This window comes from Galeopterus variegatus, unplaced genomic scaffold, assembly GCF_000696425.1.
Source record: "Galeopterus variegatus unplaced genomic scaffold, G_variegatus-3.0.2 Scaffold2897, whole genome shotgun sequence".
Classification (NCBI taxonomy): Eukaryota; Metazoa; Chordata; class Mammalia; order Dermoptera; family Cynocephalidae; genus Galeopterus; species Galeopterus variegatus.
Genome location: NW_007729008.1, coordinates 265,595 through 282,459, shown reverse-complemented (window position 1 = coordinate 282,459; position 16,865 = coordinate 265,595). Strand labels below are relative to the sequence as shown.

The following is a 16,865-nucleotide window of genomic DNA, read 5'->3' as shown; positions in this document are numbered from 1 at the left end:
ACTCTGTATTTTCTGTAAATTAGTAGTTAGGTCTAGAAGCTTGATCTGATTCAGGTTTGATGTCTTAGCAGGAATACTCTATGTGTTCTTATACTTCGCTGAGCGTATGTTCTTGTACTTCTTTTCGTAATGTTAGCAGCCATTGATCCTCAATGCCTAGATCTGTTAATTCACTAGGGATTGCAAAATGGTGATTTTCTAGTTCTATCATTCCTTTTTCCCTTATTAGACAGAATACTTCAACAAAGAGAAATTTCTCCTCTCCTCATTATTTGTTTATCCTGATGTTCATATGTTATATGTTAATATAAGAAAGGCAAGATAAATGCTTTGATTCTTTCCATTTGGCTCCTTAGCATCCTCCAAAGATTTGTTTTCTTGAGGATGTTTGTTGATTTTTTTTTTCATTACAAATACATGTACCTAAACATATTTGATATATTTCAATACACTGCAGTTACTGGTGCCCTCTTCAGCCAGTGAGAATTTCTTTATGTCAGCTCCTGAGTCCTTTTGACATGATCCTAGCTAGTCTTTCATAGTTTCCTTGCTCTCCAGCATGACAAGATGTTCTGGACTCAGATTTTTTGTCTAAGATCTGGACTCTTCCAGTTCTCCAAGAAACTTTTCATTTTGTTTTGTGAAAAAATTATTGGAAAGACCTCTTACGAAGCACTCACACAAAACACATTATTAGTGGGAAGGCAAGGAGAAAATAAGATATTAGTTGTTGAAGAATATTGACAACTGCTCTAATTTTAAAAAAAATTACAAAATATTACAAAATGCAAAGCCCACTGAAATATACAAAACAATGATTTTTTTTTTTAAAGCAACTCAAAACTCGGCAATCCACTGAGTGATATAATTTTAATTTTAGTCAAAAAATAGCCTTTACCTGACAAAAATCTTTAAGGCACAATGTTGTTATAATTCATAATTTGCTGAGTATGTCGTTTTATTTTTTGCTAGGGAATTTCAAATTGCTTGAACCAAAAGCATTAAGAAATCAGTTTCCTTCTTTAAATATTAATCTTTCTTTGAATGAAACAAATAAACAACTTTCTCTACCTTGAAGCTACCAGCATCCTTAACTATTCTTGTCAATAATCTGTAAAACATTTTCTGGAGGAAAAAATTTAGAAGCCCAAATTAAGTATAATCAAGTAGTAATTACCAAAGAGGGCAAAAAGAAGAAAGGGGAATAAGAGTTAGAAATAAAGAAATTGCTTCATATGAAGACATCTGTAAGTACTTAACCAAGAGGCAAACAAGTAACTTTAGAAGTTCCCAAGTGTGTGAACGATTTATAAAAGTGCACATATTGTAAATTCATACCTCTAAACACAAAATTTGTATAAGTAAATATCTGTGGTAAGGAGAGAGTGCTTGTTGCCTGGTTGATTGGAAACTAATTAAACTTAAAGGAAAAAACTTGATGATTAGACTACCTGATCAAGAGTACGAAGTGCTTCCTCTGAAGATTCATAATCTGATAGTTTAATCAAAGCCTCTGCTTTCAAACGAAGACAAAGATTCTTCTGATGAAGACTGCCACCAGACACACTAAGATTATTTATGTTCTTCAGAGCTGACAAAAGTAAGAATATCTAAATGAAGATAACCATATCACTTCACTCTTTTTTTCTTTTTAAGGATGGCATATAATAAATTGCAGATACAATAAGCACAGATTTCCAAAACAACATACATGAAGAATAATTCAAAAGTAAATATAAATTCTTCCCTGTCCTTATGAAAAGATCTGAATTTAAAACAAAACATATCTGAATGTAAAACCTCTATCTTCACATGGCATATAATAAACCTGAATATCCTGAAACACAACAATGGCTATCTATATCTCCTACATAATAAAGGTTTGCCTTAGCCAAAACATCTGTAACTACATCTATTTCTACTAGCAAACTAAGGATACCAGAAGGTGAAAAGAAACCTGAATTAGAATGGGCCAGGGTGAACTGTTTGTCAGTTTCAGAGGCTAACCTACAAGATGGACCAGGAACAGTGAATCACTTTTTATGATTTCCTATCCTCACACTTCACTCCTTCACATTCAGACAGGCTCCAAGATGCCTAAGACTTTCCTTATCTACATGAGAGAAACTAAGAACTCATGAAGTTCCTGAACCCACCAGAAATTTCCTTGTTACAAAAACAGAGCACCTCCACCCACACCTAAACTGACTGTTTCAAAATTCCAAATGCAGGAAACCTTTGATAAATAATCATTGTCAGTTTAAAAATATATACACTAGTAGATATGTATGCAGCCTTGGTATTTAGTTAACCTCTTTAATGAAAGTTAAATTAGTCAGCAATTTAAAATACAAAATACAGCATCTGGGTTTTTTAATCCACTACCTTTCTCCTTTAAGATGAAAACTGAGTTGGGTACCCTTAACGTGTAAACCCAAAAGAATACCTTGATTGCATGAAAGAACAGCTTCCTTAGGTCTGTGCATTTTGACTTGGACTTCTGCCAGATGATACCATCCAGTTGTGCAGAGAGAGCTTTCTTTTAAGCCTAAAAGGATAAAAACAATCACAAAAGCTAAAGTTTCTGTGACTACTCAGATGAATGGCACTACCATCTCCTCTCCAAATCAGATTCCTCCCCTCTGCCTCATCTTTCATATCTAATCATAAAGTCCCATTGATTCCATGTCCTAATCCATTTCTCTTCATATGTTTTTCTCCAACTCTACCACCATCACTTCAGTTCAGACCTCCACAATCTTTATCCCATATCACTGCAACTGCTTGTCATCCACTCCAATGCATTCTCTACAATGTAGCTAGAATATTTCTACAAATACCAATCAGATTACAAAATTCCCCTGCTTAAAACCTTTCACTGACTTCACACTGCCTTCAGGATAATGTGCAAACTCCTTAACAAGGTTTGCAAGGCTCCTCTCCAACCTCACTTCTTCCTGTACACACATAATTCATACTCAGATCTTACTGAACTACCTGCAGTTCCCTGAACAACAGTTTTCTTCTTACCTCAGGCTATTTCACAGATTCATCTCCTGTCCTAAAATGCTCCTCCCATCCCCTTCACCCACCTGCCTGGCTTGAATTTGTCATTCAGATCACAACTTGAATGTAGGTTCATCCTGAAACATCATAGCGGATAAGACTAAGTTAAAGCCTTCCTAAAGTGCTCACACGCATGTGCACTCTCTATCTATAAATATAATTATATATGTGTGTGTGTCTATATATACATACATTTCCTGTTTTACAAATGAAAACACTGAGACACAGAAAATTTAATTAACTTTTCCTGGGTCTTGAAATTAGTGAGTGGCAGAGCTGGAATTCAAACCTAAGCAGACTCCAAGGTATGCAGCAGGTACATTTTTTCCCTTCCATCTTAGATATGTGTTCCTTATACAAAGGCTCAAAACTAAATGCCTACTGACTAAATAATAATTACACCTCATGTTACATGCCATACACTGTACATTTACCTTCTGTTAGATTCCTAACAGCATCTTCATACTTTTTGTCTTGTAATGCTTTAATGCCTAAGCCAATGAGGCCTGGACCACTTTTTGAATCCATTTCCACTAGTCTATAGCAATACTGCTGTCCCTCATCAGTAAGACTTCCTGGAATTAAAAGAAAAAGGTTTTAGCATACATATACCAAGATTCTAAGAGACAAAAACTATATACTTAAATCTCAAAAGCTGCCCTAAACATCCTTCATCATATCTTGATACCAGGAATTCAAACCATAAATAGACCAGCAAATGCAGAAAATATTAATATTTTATAAAGAACATTGTATGCTTTCATTATCTTAAATATTAAACCCAGTATTCAAATATCTACCCATAGACATTGAACCTGAAGTCATACTCAAGGGTTTCAAACAAGAGACCTACTGCTACTTGCCAGGAGGCTAAGTCACATGGCTTACTAATTGACAGGTCTCTCTTTCCTGTTCAGCAGTAACGATTTTGGTTGTAAAATGAAGGAATCCCTGTCAAAGGAAAGTGTCTTCACCAATCTCTCTCCAAGGGTGACCATGCAGTGCTAGAAACATGGGTAGCCAGATCCAGAGTACTCGTACTCTTCCAGCATCCTAGGATCAAAAGATGGGTGGGCTACTCACCAGGACACTGTACAAGGACTTAATCACATTCTTTTTAGATTTACAAGTCAGCAGCACATTTCCACACTTTCCTAAAACTATATTTTTCTACATAAGTTCATGGTTAAGCTTATGTAATAAGCATCCAATACCTACATTTATTTTCAAATTTATTTCAGTAAAATAATTTACAGAACATTATATATTCTGTTCTATTGCCATTTTCTCCAACCTCAATCAATCTTAGGATTCCCTTTACCAGAAAAGCATAAAAACAAATGAGAAATGTAATTTCTATCTTTAGAATAAACTGTGAATAGCATTCATCACTTTAATAAATTACTTGATCACACAGGAAAAATTTTAATAAGTTATTCAAATAGACTACAACTTAAAGCAATAAATACAGAGAACAAACAAAAATAACTCATCTGAAAAAAAAGACATGATGCTTTAATATCTGTATAAAACATATACTCCTAAACCACACATGGAACCACTGTTTCAGAGACAGATGTAAAAAGTAAATTCTTTGCAATAACACCATTTAATTTATATATTTAAAATTTTTCAAAACGAGATGCACACCAATGCATAATCCATAAGTAATATATTATATATTGACTTAGAAATCCAAATCAGTACCAAAAAGTAAAAGAACTCATAATGGCTAAAAAATTTAAACTAGTACTGCTTGATAAAATATGAAAATGAACTGGAAGAAATACTACTTTGATTAGTAAGCCAGTTAAAAAGACACAAGACTGCTACTGTTATGCTTCCAGACATGAATTTCCTTTTGTCAATGTTTTCACTATAGCTTCCAAGAATAGATCTGCCCAGTTCTAAACACTCACATCCTCCCAAGCAAAGCAGTGACTTTTTCCCCTTGTATCCAGTAGTACTGTCTAAACTAGACATAATCTACACTAGGCATCAGAATCATCTAGAGGGATTGTTAAAACACAGTATGCTGGAGCCCCACCTCTAAAGTTTATGATTGAGTACGTCCGTTGTAAGACTTGAGAACTGGCATTTCTAACAAGTTCTTAGGTGATGCTAATGCTACTGGTCCAGAGGTCATACTTTAAGAACCACAGGTCTACAGTATTTGCTAATACCACAATACACCTTTATTATTACTCTTATAACATAGATACTCTGCCTTTGTTGCCACTGTAGCTAAATAGTAACTTCTGGAGAGTAGAGACTAGCATGGTATCTTATACATAGTAGGCATTCATTAAATATTGTGATAATTCTTTAAAAATACCATCACGAATTGATGTTCAAAAAGGCTTAATCTGTTAATAGGCAATGGCTGAAAATTACTATAGAAAATTTAAAATCTTCACCATCCTAAAAAAGAAAAAAAAATGGCTACTAAAATTTTACTTCCAATCTCTACTCATCTGAGTCAAAACTCTCTTACTCCATAAAAAACATAATTCATGTCACTACCTTGGCTACATGAAAGCACAGAAAATACCCTTAGGATGAAAAGAGGAAAAGCTAATCATGCATCGCTCCAATAATCGTCCATATTTAGGGTATCTAAAATGGTGCGTAGGTAAGCAAAGTGTGGGCAGGTCCATGACAACAGTTTCCAAAAGGCTGAGATGAACAGAAACAACTTTTACAACAAGGTAAACCTTCCTAACGTACTCCCTTTGCTAATGCCTGGGAGTTATAGAAACAAACATCTACAACTAGAAGTTATAAAAACAGAAGTTATAATTGTTTCACAATTACAGAAAAAAAGGAGATTTGGGGAAACTATGTTCATGTTTAGCCCTAGGTAACACACTCTCTATATACAACCAAGTGGCACTGAGAGGAATTTTCTATAGTATTCTCAAAAACCAGCAACAGTAATAACAAATCTAATGATCCTGTGTAATGAGACAAAGAATATTCCAGCTTCAACTCCCAATCCTCCTCTACTCCATACTAATTCTTGTTGAGAATACTAACTAAATACATACCTTGGTGGAGGATAAAAACAGAGTGGAAATAGACTTCCCTGCTTTTAAATGGAAAATCATTTATTTAGCTTATCTGCTCTTTTTAACATGTAAAGGATTCTAAGGTTTCAGATTTAACAATTTTAAAACAGGTTGACAACATTCTTTTTATTTCTCAAAAAGGCAAGCTGGACTAGGGGTTGATGAATGCTAAAACTCCAAGGATAAAGGGTTTTCTGAAGAGGTCCAGGTTGGATGCTAATACCTATGGAATTCTGTTTCTTAAACTTTACTACAAAAAAGAGGTGTGTTTATTTTAAGTAACAATTCATTTCTTATATCCCAAAGAAACTGATCAATACTGCAGAATTTTTATTTTAAATAAACCTAACTTTGGAGGAAAAAAACACAACACGTATAATTTGATGGCATTCATTTCCTTATTTCTATCTGGATTTTCTAATATTTGTACAGCACAAAATCTTAAAGAAGCTCTTTTCTGTTTGAATTTGAAGAACCAAGCTTTTTTATTTGCCCCTTTTCAGTAACAAAGCAAAATAAATCAAAACGGTCTTTTAGCAGGAGAAAAACATTTCAACAGATGACAACAGTGAAAGCTATTTACTACCTGTTATATGAAGCTTTGTAAACTGAGTTATTTTGAAAACGAATCTTCAAGTCTCAACATGAAAAGCAGGACAAAATAAAATGCATTTGCCCTCAGTAGAAGAGAACCCAGTGATTAACTGCTGTGAAGTAACAAATTCTACAGATACTGAAGTACTTTGGGTGAGAAGGTCAGCCCTTAGAGATCTTCCAGATTTTCAGTTCTGGAGACGCATATGTAAAGTTTGGTTTAGAGGAGCAATCAAAAGAAAAAAAGAATCATTAAACATAGCTTTTTCCTGTCTTGCATTAACTATTAAATTTCCACCCCAGAATAATGTTTTGCCCTGGAATGTACCTAAAACTGAGTTGCTCAATTCCACAAATTCTTTTTTTTTTTTCTTGATTTTATTTTGTCGATATACAATGAGGTTGATTATTGTGGCCCATTACCGAAACCCCCCTCCCTCCTCCCTCTCCCCCCTCCCACCCAACTCAATTCCACAAATTCTTTTTTTTTTTTCTTGATTTTATTTTGTCGATATACAATGAGGTTGATTATTGTGGCCCATTACCGAAACCCCCCTCCCTCCTCCCTCTCCCCCCTCCCACCCAACTCAATTCCACAAATTCTTACAACCAACATTATTATTATTCCTAAAAGTGCTCCTAGTGCCACAGCTCTGCTCATGCCATCTGGAGTACATTTCACCTCCTCCTGTTTATCTAATATCTATGGAAAATTCAAGATCCTTTTCAATTCCTGCTGTCAATAAGAATGAACTCAGTAACTCACAATTCCTCTGTATTGCTGTATTTTCCTACCTTTATTGGCCTTCTCATGTGCACAAAAACTACATATTGTGTTCTTTTATGTCCAGAAACACTGAAACAATACCTTACATATGGTAGGCACTAAGACATTTTTTGACTGATTGCAATGTCACTCCCACACAATCACACACTTCTAGGACAATAATAAAGAAGAAATTACCTGATTCAATTAAATGCAAACAAAGCACTTCTAACGGATATTGTACAGTGGGATAGATGTTTATCATTCCTTCACAGGCCTTCTTCAACCTAGCAGTCTCAAGAGGAAACTTGAAAATATAAAAGCAAAATAAACTAAATTCCAGTAGTAGTAAAATGCATTTGTGAACACTTTCCTAATTAGAAATACATAAAAGTCACATTAGAGATTTAAAAAATCAACTTACTTTGGATAAACACTGAATGAAATGCTTGTAAAGTGTTTGGTGATCTTCACTAGGAATATTATCTGATAAGCCCAATGCATTCTCATATGCAGTTAAAAGCTGAAACAAACAAAAAGGCTATCATCAGTAGCATACTTAAATTAGAAATGTGATAAACGGTTAAATGTATAAGACTCTCTTATACAAACTACAGATGTATTTTGTGTCTGGCCCTGACAATTTCTATGAGGAAAAAATTGTACACATAAGTTTTGGAAAGCATTCTAATTCCAACTGGGCAGCAGACTGCACTGAACTAATTACTGATAACTATAAATTAACAACATTAATTTAACAAAACATTCTTCAAGTGCTTGCTGTCTCCTACAAAGCAGTCAACCAGAGCATAGTCTTACATGCTAGTATAGCTCCTACTGCCCACATTATTTTAAAAATATTTCTTCTGAAATCAATAGCACATTCTTCGGTTCAAATCTTCAACCTTTATAAAATGTTTTTATGAAGGTGAGTTATAATTTTGGTAAAAGAAAAACAGGGATATGACTGAACTGTAATGAAATCACTTGCTTTATAGAGTTTTAACTGACTTTGAAGAAAATTCCCAAAGAGGCTTCTAAATATGTCTTGAGCAAGAACAGCAACAGTAAGATCCAAGGCAAGTACTTTAAAGCACTTTAGACCATTCATTTGGCTACATAAGTTTTACATTTTTAAATGAATATTAATGACTTAATAATAAAAACACATAATACAGTTCACTACCTCAAATTTTCTTTGGAAGTATTGTATAAATTCTATATAAATAAGTAAAATTTCACTGCTCTGATAAAGTTAATAATCTTTCAAAAAGGGTAGCCTAACAAAACAGTCTAGCTGGCATAAATGGTCTTAAAAATAGAAATGAAATTATTCCAAATGGAAAAATAGGTGATACATTTTTTTCTGAACACTCAGTTTTCAAGGTGAAAATAAACCTCCCCCAAATCTTATTTCTAACAGTTGGAGATCAATTCTTAAAATTATAAGAATAATTAATTCTCTTTCATGAAGAAATAATAATTCAAAAGGACAATTTGCTTATTTTGGTATGTGTTTGATATTCTGGTAACCTATACTATTTTAAGAAAAATAATGAAGGTATATTATGAAGATATGATTTAAGAGAAGCTGGTAAGCTACCTAATTTTGTCACAACTCTATTTTTTTCCACAACTGAATCTATGCCCTGATAAACCACTGTTATCACACCAAGAAATAGAAACCTTATTGTCACGTGTTTATCCACAGCTCTTAGGACACTGCCTGAAATATAGTAGGTTTTCAATAAATATTTTCTGAATAAAGGAACAATTTAACGAGTGAACAAATGAACAAACATACAAGGAAAGGGACTTCACATCCTTTATAGAGTCTATAATTATTTAGGTTTAAAAATTCCATTCAGTTTAACAAGTGTACATTTACTTGCTATTTATAACAATAAGAAATTAAATTGACTTTTGAACTTAAATCACAAAAGAATGATAGAGATATTTTCAAATCATAGTTCAAAATGAATGGTTTTTTTATGTCTTTTAAAAATTATTTTCAATTACTTGAAAATCTGTACACTAAAAAGGAATATTTTCTAGGTGTAAATACTCTAAATCCTAAACAGAAATGCCCTAAATACTCTAGTTGAGTTGTTAAACCTCAAGGTAATTCACTATTCTTAGTTTACAAGTATAAGGAAGCACACCTTCAAGGTACAACTTTTTAGAAATTACAGCAATTTTGTGACAGCCAATTTTTATAGTTTCTTTTTTACAGGGATTAAGTTATTGATTTAATGTGGATTCTAATGAATACAAAGGAACGAAATTCTGATACCCTGAGTACTAATTCAATTCCATCCAGACTTCATATGAGACTGTAGGCCAATAATTCTAACTCTATCAGGAAGAGTCTCTATGAATTTAAAATAGTACATTTACAAAATACTTAGTCTGACATATAGTACTTTTCTATATTATTTCATTATGTTTCCATTTTCTAAATTCAATTAAATGATCAATTTTTGTGATACAAACTGAGGAATAAACAAATCAATACCAATTGCTGAATTTCATTATTCTGCTCCTCAGTACTCTCAGCCAGCAGATGAGTCAATTTCCTCCATAGTTGATGAAGCTCTTGGTTATCTGCACCTTCTTCTTGCCGTATCTTTATCAGTTTGTGCCATGTTCGAGCTACCTATTGCAAAGAAGATTTAAAATGGTTATTTTATCTTAAATACTAAAAATGCCAATAAAAAATATAAAGTCTACAAAAAAACTATTTTTATCTGTTAATACATAAAAACAGCAAAAGCACAGAATCCTATCTATTACGAACTCCATAAAAAATAAGTTGAGTGGGAAAATCCACACAGCCCTTATATAAGAAGTATGATGGAGATATCAGAGTAGATACAGGAATGATGACTACGTGCCCAGTCCCCATAACTTATAGCATCAGCATGGGGACACCACAGCTGGGTCACTAAGTTCCACAGATGATGCTTCTATTTATTTAATTTATACCCTGCCCAGTTTCAAAAAGGTTTAGAAGTTACAATACATTGCATGTGTCTTCTAATTTACAGTTTTCAAAGCTTTGTAATTTGAAGTAGCTCTTAAATTCTTTTAATATCATACTGCATATTAAGTTTTAATTGTTCTTTAAGCTAAATGAAAGCTTTCTTCTAATAATGGTTTTATCTTTAAAAAGTCTAGGACCCCCAAAAAATCATTAACCAACCTCTAAGTATTTCTTTTCTTGGTAATACAGATCCACGAGTTTCTTACAGACATCACACCATTTCTGTTTGTCAACACTTAGAACAAAAATAAAATAAAATAAAATTTTAAATTTAATCAATGAAAATAACCGAGGACTTAAAACACCACTAAGTTTAAAATATCCCAGTAATATTACCAGGCACTATTTTAAATTAGAACATACCCTCTTTCTTCTACAATAAGAGTTTGTAAAATGAGTGTCTCATAAAAAATAAAAGGTCTAAGAAATATTGTCTTTCATCATATTGACTGAAATTAATATCAAAGTTTTGAAATTAGTCAATCCTCTTACTAGTAATGTTTTAATTCTATTTCATTCACAATCAAGAGATTCTATGACAAACGTCTGAAAGAAAAACACTTTCTAATTCCCAGTAAATGTCTGGAATACTTCTATATAATTTTTAACCAATTCAGTCTAATTCAAGGTTTTAAAGAAACTGGGTTTTTCTCACATATTCATTACCTTTCATAAAGATCCAGGAGCTTTTGGTAAACACCAGGCAAGTCATCCTTAGCATTTACATGATTACATTTCTCATACAAGCTTGCTAACCCCTGAAAGAGAAAGTAGTAGTAATTATTCTTCCCAAAATGTCTTATGTTCCCACATTCAACTATTTTGCTAAATAATGTGATAATCTATAAAGATTACTTATGATAAAAGATTATTATAATTTGCAGAAGTATGTCTGGAATGTGCCAACAAATAATTGGGGGTGAAAAGGAGCACACAAAAGTACCGATGAAAAAATATCGGTTGTGAGTGAATTTTTGTTGGATCTGGGTGATGGGCATAAAGGGGTTCATTATATCATTCTCTTTGCTTTTGAAAATACATTGGAAGTGTTTCACAAAAAACATTTTTCAATGGTTATTCTATAATCTTATCCCCTAAGGTGACATCTTTTTATTAAAATTTCAGCAGAACATGGTTTTTAAACGGCTTTATTGAGATATCATTGACATATTAAAATTGTATATATTTAAGGTGTACAACTTGATGCTCTGATATATGTATATATTTTGAAATGATCACCACAATCAAGCTAATTAACATATCCATTACCTCTACATAGCTACCATTTTGTGTGTGTATACAACATGCGTGCAATGAGAAGATTTAAGATCTATATGACGCTATTTTTATATGGTCAAGCAAAAAAAATCCAAATATTATATGGAAATTGTCATTTTTGATTCAAATAAAGATCAGATATCCCAAACCAATCAGTACATTTAAAAGCAGCCATTTCTCTGTGTTACCAGATACCCTCATGCAAGTTCTTATTCATGTGAGCCTGAGACAAACAGGTTTGCGCTCCCTAGAGCCTACTGTCTCCTATTAATCACAGTTTCAAAGATGTCATTGAGATCTGAAGCAAATTAAAGTTATTAAATATGAAAAAGTTGGTAAATTCAACTAAAAAAATTAAGACCAAGTAAAAAGAATTTAACTTGCATTCAAAGATAGAGAATTGAACGTTTTTATATTGTTTTATTTTTAGAAAACATTTTAATACACATTTCTTTTTCCTCAGGTAAGCCTAAAAAAGAATATTCCAGATGTTTTTATATGTACATATAATTAAGTTGGAGGTTTATGTAGTCATGTTTCAATCTGAGTCATCACATTTAGAAATACTCCATTGGATAGAATGTTAAATAGTAGTAAACATCCTTGCCACCGCTTTTTTTTTTTTTTTAACTAACTTTCAGGTTTAAAAGACCAATAAATCTAAATTTTTTTCTAACATAGGGCAAATAGTGGTTTAAACGCTTTTTCTTTGACCAGTAAGGGGATCGCAACCCTTGGCATGGTGTGGTCTGCACCATGCTCAGCCAATGAGCGCACCGGCCACCCCTATATAAGATCCAAACCCACAGCCTCGGTGCTACCAGAGCTGTACTCTCCCGAATGAGCCAAGGGGCCAGCCCTTAAATGCTTATTTTAATACTGTTACCTATATTTTGAAAAATGCAAAAAAATCCTTTCCTATAATATAAAAAAAAAAAAAATTCTACATACCTGCCACGCTAGTAATTGGTCTGGCTCTAGTTCAGCAGCTTTCTTATAGGCACCCTGGGCCTGATCAGGTTGTTCTAGTTCAGCCGCAGCAACCCCAATAAAAACCCAGGCATTATAGTTATTTTTCTCTTGTTTTAACACTGTCTGATTAAAAAAAAATTAAAAGAGAAGATCATTAAATTTTGGAAGCTGATGAACAAACAACAACAAAAAGTCTACATAAAGAGTCAGGAAATCTAGATCTACCACTGACTGGGTGACCCTCAAAATGCCACTTAACCTCTCTGGTTTCAGTTTCCTCAAGGAGAGAGGGAGTTGGACTGTATCAGTGATTATAAGGGATTTGAAACTGGAGGCACATTTTTTAAAAGCTGCCCACGTGATCCTGACGCCTCCATCAAATGCCTCCCCCTACTCTTTGAGAATACTGGGTATAAAAAGAACAGTAACTACCAACCATCCCTCCTGACTGCACACTACTACTGATCAACTCACAAAACTGTTCTCAATCTCATTTCATATCATTCAACTCTCAAATTTTCCTTCACCATGACAGTGTTTCCCCATTTTAGACAGATGGATTTTTCACTGAAATTACAGGATAGGCAAGTAGATTCACCCCAATATGACTATACCAAATATGTTCAAAATAAATAGTGAGAATGAATGTTTAAACAACACCTGCCAACTGGAATAAAAATTATAGGTAGAGATACTGCTTTCAGAAATAACAGCTATGTGCTAAGGTAATATAAAATAGCTTGAAGCAGAAAGCAAATATATTCTACAGAAAGAAAAACAAAACTAGCAGCTAAAATGAAATTAGCCTTTAAGGTTTTAAATAGAGAAAATAAGAACATTTCCACAAGTTGAACCAGGCTTATGTGCTGCCACATAACACTTTTCGCAATCTGTTACCAATATACAGCACAAGTTCCATTCTAACCAATAATGCTGCCTCCTAAAAACACACAACAATTAGGCTCTAGACACTAGGGCTTTATTAATGCTTATGTTCCCAACACTAAGTATGATGGCTGGCACATAACTACTGAACAAATGGTAAATGCCATAGTCAACCAGCAATCAGTAAGTACCGACTACCTGCCTGCTGCCTAGTGTTCAGAATCTGAAACAGATTTTTAAGGAAATAATTACAACAGTGTGGTGAAAGCATATATGAGGTTCTGAGAGAACACAGAGAAAAAAGTACCTAACTCCAACTGCACAAATCAGAAAAGGCTCTGTTGAAGGGATGCTCATACCATGTCATAAAGCCCCACAAGCAGACAATGTGATGATTAGACAAAATTACAGCAAAATACACTAAGATGCAACATTTCCTTATTAAAAAATTCATTTAGTCTCAATCAACATTGTGTGTCACTACAAATCAGGTGTTTGCCACTGATTAGTTCTCAATTTGTGTTTCCTAGTTGAGTCTCTCCAGTATAAATGATGAACTACTTGGTGGAATTCATATCTGAATTTTGCAGAAAACCTACTGAAAATCTATGGTGCTGCTGTATATAATAATGGAAATAGATTCATATGCACATTAGTTAGATAAGCCTAGTGCTGAAACAGTCCCTCTCTCCTTCTTTTACTCCACCCCCCACCCCACCCCTAGTTTGGATTGCCCACCTTCTTCAGTATCAGGATTATACTATCATGTCCTCACATCCCTGCTGGGCTCAATGTCATCACTAGAAACCTAAACCTCAGAAGGGTATCCTTTACCCCTTAGACTCATCCTCATATTGCTGTGTACTTCTCCCAATCTTGCCCAATTCCCTCCCTACCACTCTCTAAATTTTTCATTGTGCCCTCTGGAACTCCCAAACTGGGACAGCTCAGTTCTCTCCATATTTTCAACCTTTCTTTAAACTGCACCAAGTTCTGCCTCAACTGAAACTTGGATATTCCCCTATAGGTCAGATATTCCCCTACATGCTGCAGTAGATTTCTGTTCTCTTATATCCCACATACCACAGAACCAGAAGGTGAGGAGAGGTTCTCCTTGCTCACACTGTCACAAATGCTCCTCTTCTTTTCCTCCCTCTTTCGAAAATCCTATTACTTTTGAAGCTCAAACAATTCACGTATACTACTAAAAACATCCTTCCTGTTGTTACCAACCTCCTAGGAACTCCACTGTCCTTCAGTGAAAATTTTGTATCCTTCTACTCCACCTCAATCCCTGTATTCATTCTAACATTCATGTTGATGTCCCATTGAACACTGTTGCCTCTCAGTTATAACCTCCACACTACTCAGCCATCCAAAATCTGGATTTCCAGCATGCTACTATTCTGTCCCTCTCCTATCCTGCCAGATCAATCACCGTAATGGTCTCATGATAACAACTCTTCAGCCTTTGATATCTCCAATATTTTGACTCCACCTCCTTTTTTCACTACCTATTACCCCGCTTCTCATCACTCCTTACCCAGTTTAGACTCCATGACCCATCACTGTCATCACTCCCTTGTCAGCACATCTTCTACTCCTTTGCCTCTCTTTCCCCTCATCTTTCTCACCATCCATAGTTGAACCCCATCATGCCCATCTCCAAACATAGAAGCTGCATATGAAGGAAGAAACCTACAGCCAAATTCACTGATTTCACTTTAATAACATGAAACTTCAAATGGGCACTCACTAGGGTAATCCTTCCAATCCTTACTAGTAAGTTTGTTTCCCACTCTGAATAACAACTACTTCAGACCTTCTTTTGTCTCAACCCTACTATATAAGTCCTCTCCCACTCTCAGCTTATACTTCACCAAAAAAACAGAAGCCATAGGAGGAGAGTGCTCTTATCACCCCACCACCAAATCCACAAACCTGATAACTGTATGGATCTGCACCTATCTTCTCTCTTGCGAAGACAGAAGAAGGGTTAAAGGCCCTCCTCTCAAGCTCTGGATCCCATCCTCTCCAATTTCCCCAGGATTTCATCCTACCACTACCTTCTCTCCCTCCTGAACATTCAACTTCTCCCTCTGAATGGAAACATTCCAATCAGCATACAAAGGAGATTTAGAATATTGACTGGCCCATACACAAACGAAATAGAATTAGAATGTCAACACACCATTAAAGAATGAAAACTTTAAGATACAGTAGCATTTCATAACACAACCCATGAAAAGATACTTATGATATATTCAGGTTTTGAGAACTTTGCTTTGATAAGTTACCAATACAGAAAAAGACAAAACTAAGTAGCAGGAATAGTTTATCCTACTAATTGGGGGTTACTAATCCAACCACTCTAGTGGTTCTACTTAATGGCCTTACCACTTTTGTTATATTTGGACAGGAAATTATTCACATATTACAAATGAATAATGCTTATAAATGGGTAACATATTTTTACTGTGAAAGAAAAGAATATTTGTTACCTTACAATGTTTCAGGGCTTCTTTGTATTCTTTGTTTCTGATTGCATCTCTAGCACTTTTCAGAGCAGTCTTCACTTCCTTGCTGGACATTCTGTCAAGGCAAAAAGTCTGAGTGAATCTACAATAACACCTACCTAACTGTATGAGTTCCAACAAACTTAACCATCTGAAAAAGACACCCGCGATTCCTTTATCTGCAACAGTCTTCCCCCCAATATGTGCACAGCATATTTCCCTTACTTATTCCAATTTCTACTCAAATGTCACTTCCTCAGTGAAACCTTCTCTGGACACACTTTAAAATTTTTATCTTTTGGGCCGGCCCGGTGGCGCACTGGATAGTGCGCCGCTTGGGAAGCGCGGCGGCTGAGCGAGGCGCGGGAGCAACACCAAGGGTTGCGATCCCGTTGCCGGTCCCGGTCCGGTATGGGGGCGACACTGAGGGTTGCGATCCGTTGCCGGACACGGAAAAAGACAAAAAAAAAAAAATTTTATCTTTTCATCCCCCTACTTCCAGCCACCCAGCATTCCCTTAACCCCTTCCCTTGCTTTATTCTTCTTCAAAACACTTATCACATCAAATACACCATATATTCTATTTATTTATCTTATCTGTCCCTAACCCTACCAGAATGTAAGTTTTGTGTAGGCAGGGATTTTTGTCTTTTTTTTTTTTTTTTTTTTTTTTTTTT

The 16,865-nt window shown here is 34.7% G+C and overlaps 1 protein-coding gene across 1 annotated transcript in view; it reads right to left on the bottom strand.

Moving 5' to 3' along the window:
* The window catches only part of TTC37 (tetratricopeptide repeat domain 37), a gene marked incomplete at its 3' end in the record, with an annotated part of 55,666 nt that overhangs the window by 27,544 nt on the left and 11,257 nt on the right, over positions 1-16,865 (bottom strand). Inside the window, exons 2-11 of the mRNA XM_008583372.1 lie at positions 16,174-16,264; positions 12,767-12,910; positions 11,204-11,295; positions 10,697-10,772; positions 10,010-10,150; positions 7,919-8,017; positions 7,693-7,801; positions 3,501-3,641; positions 2,447-2,548; positions 1,452-1,591 (exon numbers count right to left, since the gene is read on the bottom strand). Of these exons, the coding sequence (XP_008581594.1) occupies positions 1,452-1,591; positions 2,447-2,548; positions 3,501-3,641; positions 7,693-7,801; positions 7,919-8,017; positions 10,010-10,150; positions 10,697-10,772; positions 11,204-11,295; positions 12,767-12,910; positions 16,174-16,263 (1,134 nt within the window). The remainder of the gene's footprint in view (positions 1-1,451; positions 1,592-2,446; positions 2,549-3,500; positions 3,642-7,692; positions 7,802-7,918; positions 8,018-10,009; positions 10,151-10,696; positions 10,773-11,203; positions 11,296-12,766; positions 12,911-16,173; positions 16,265-16,865) is intronic.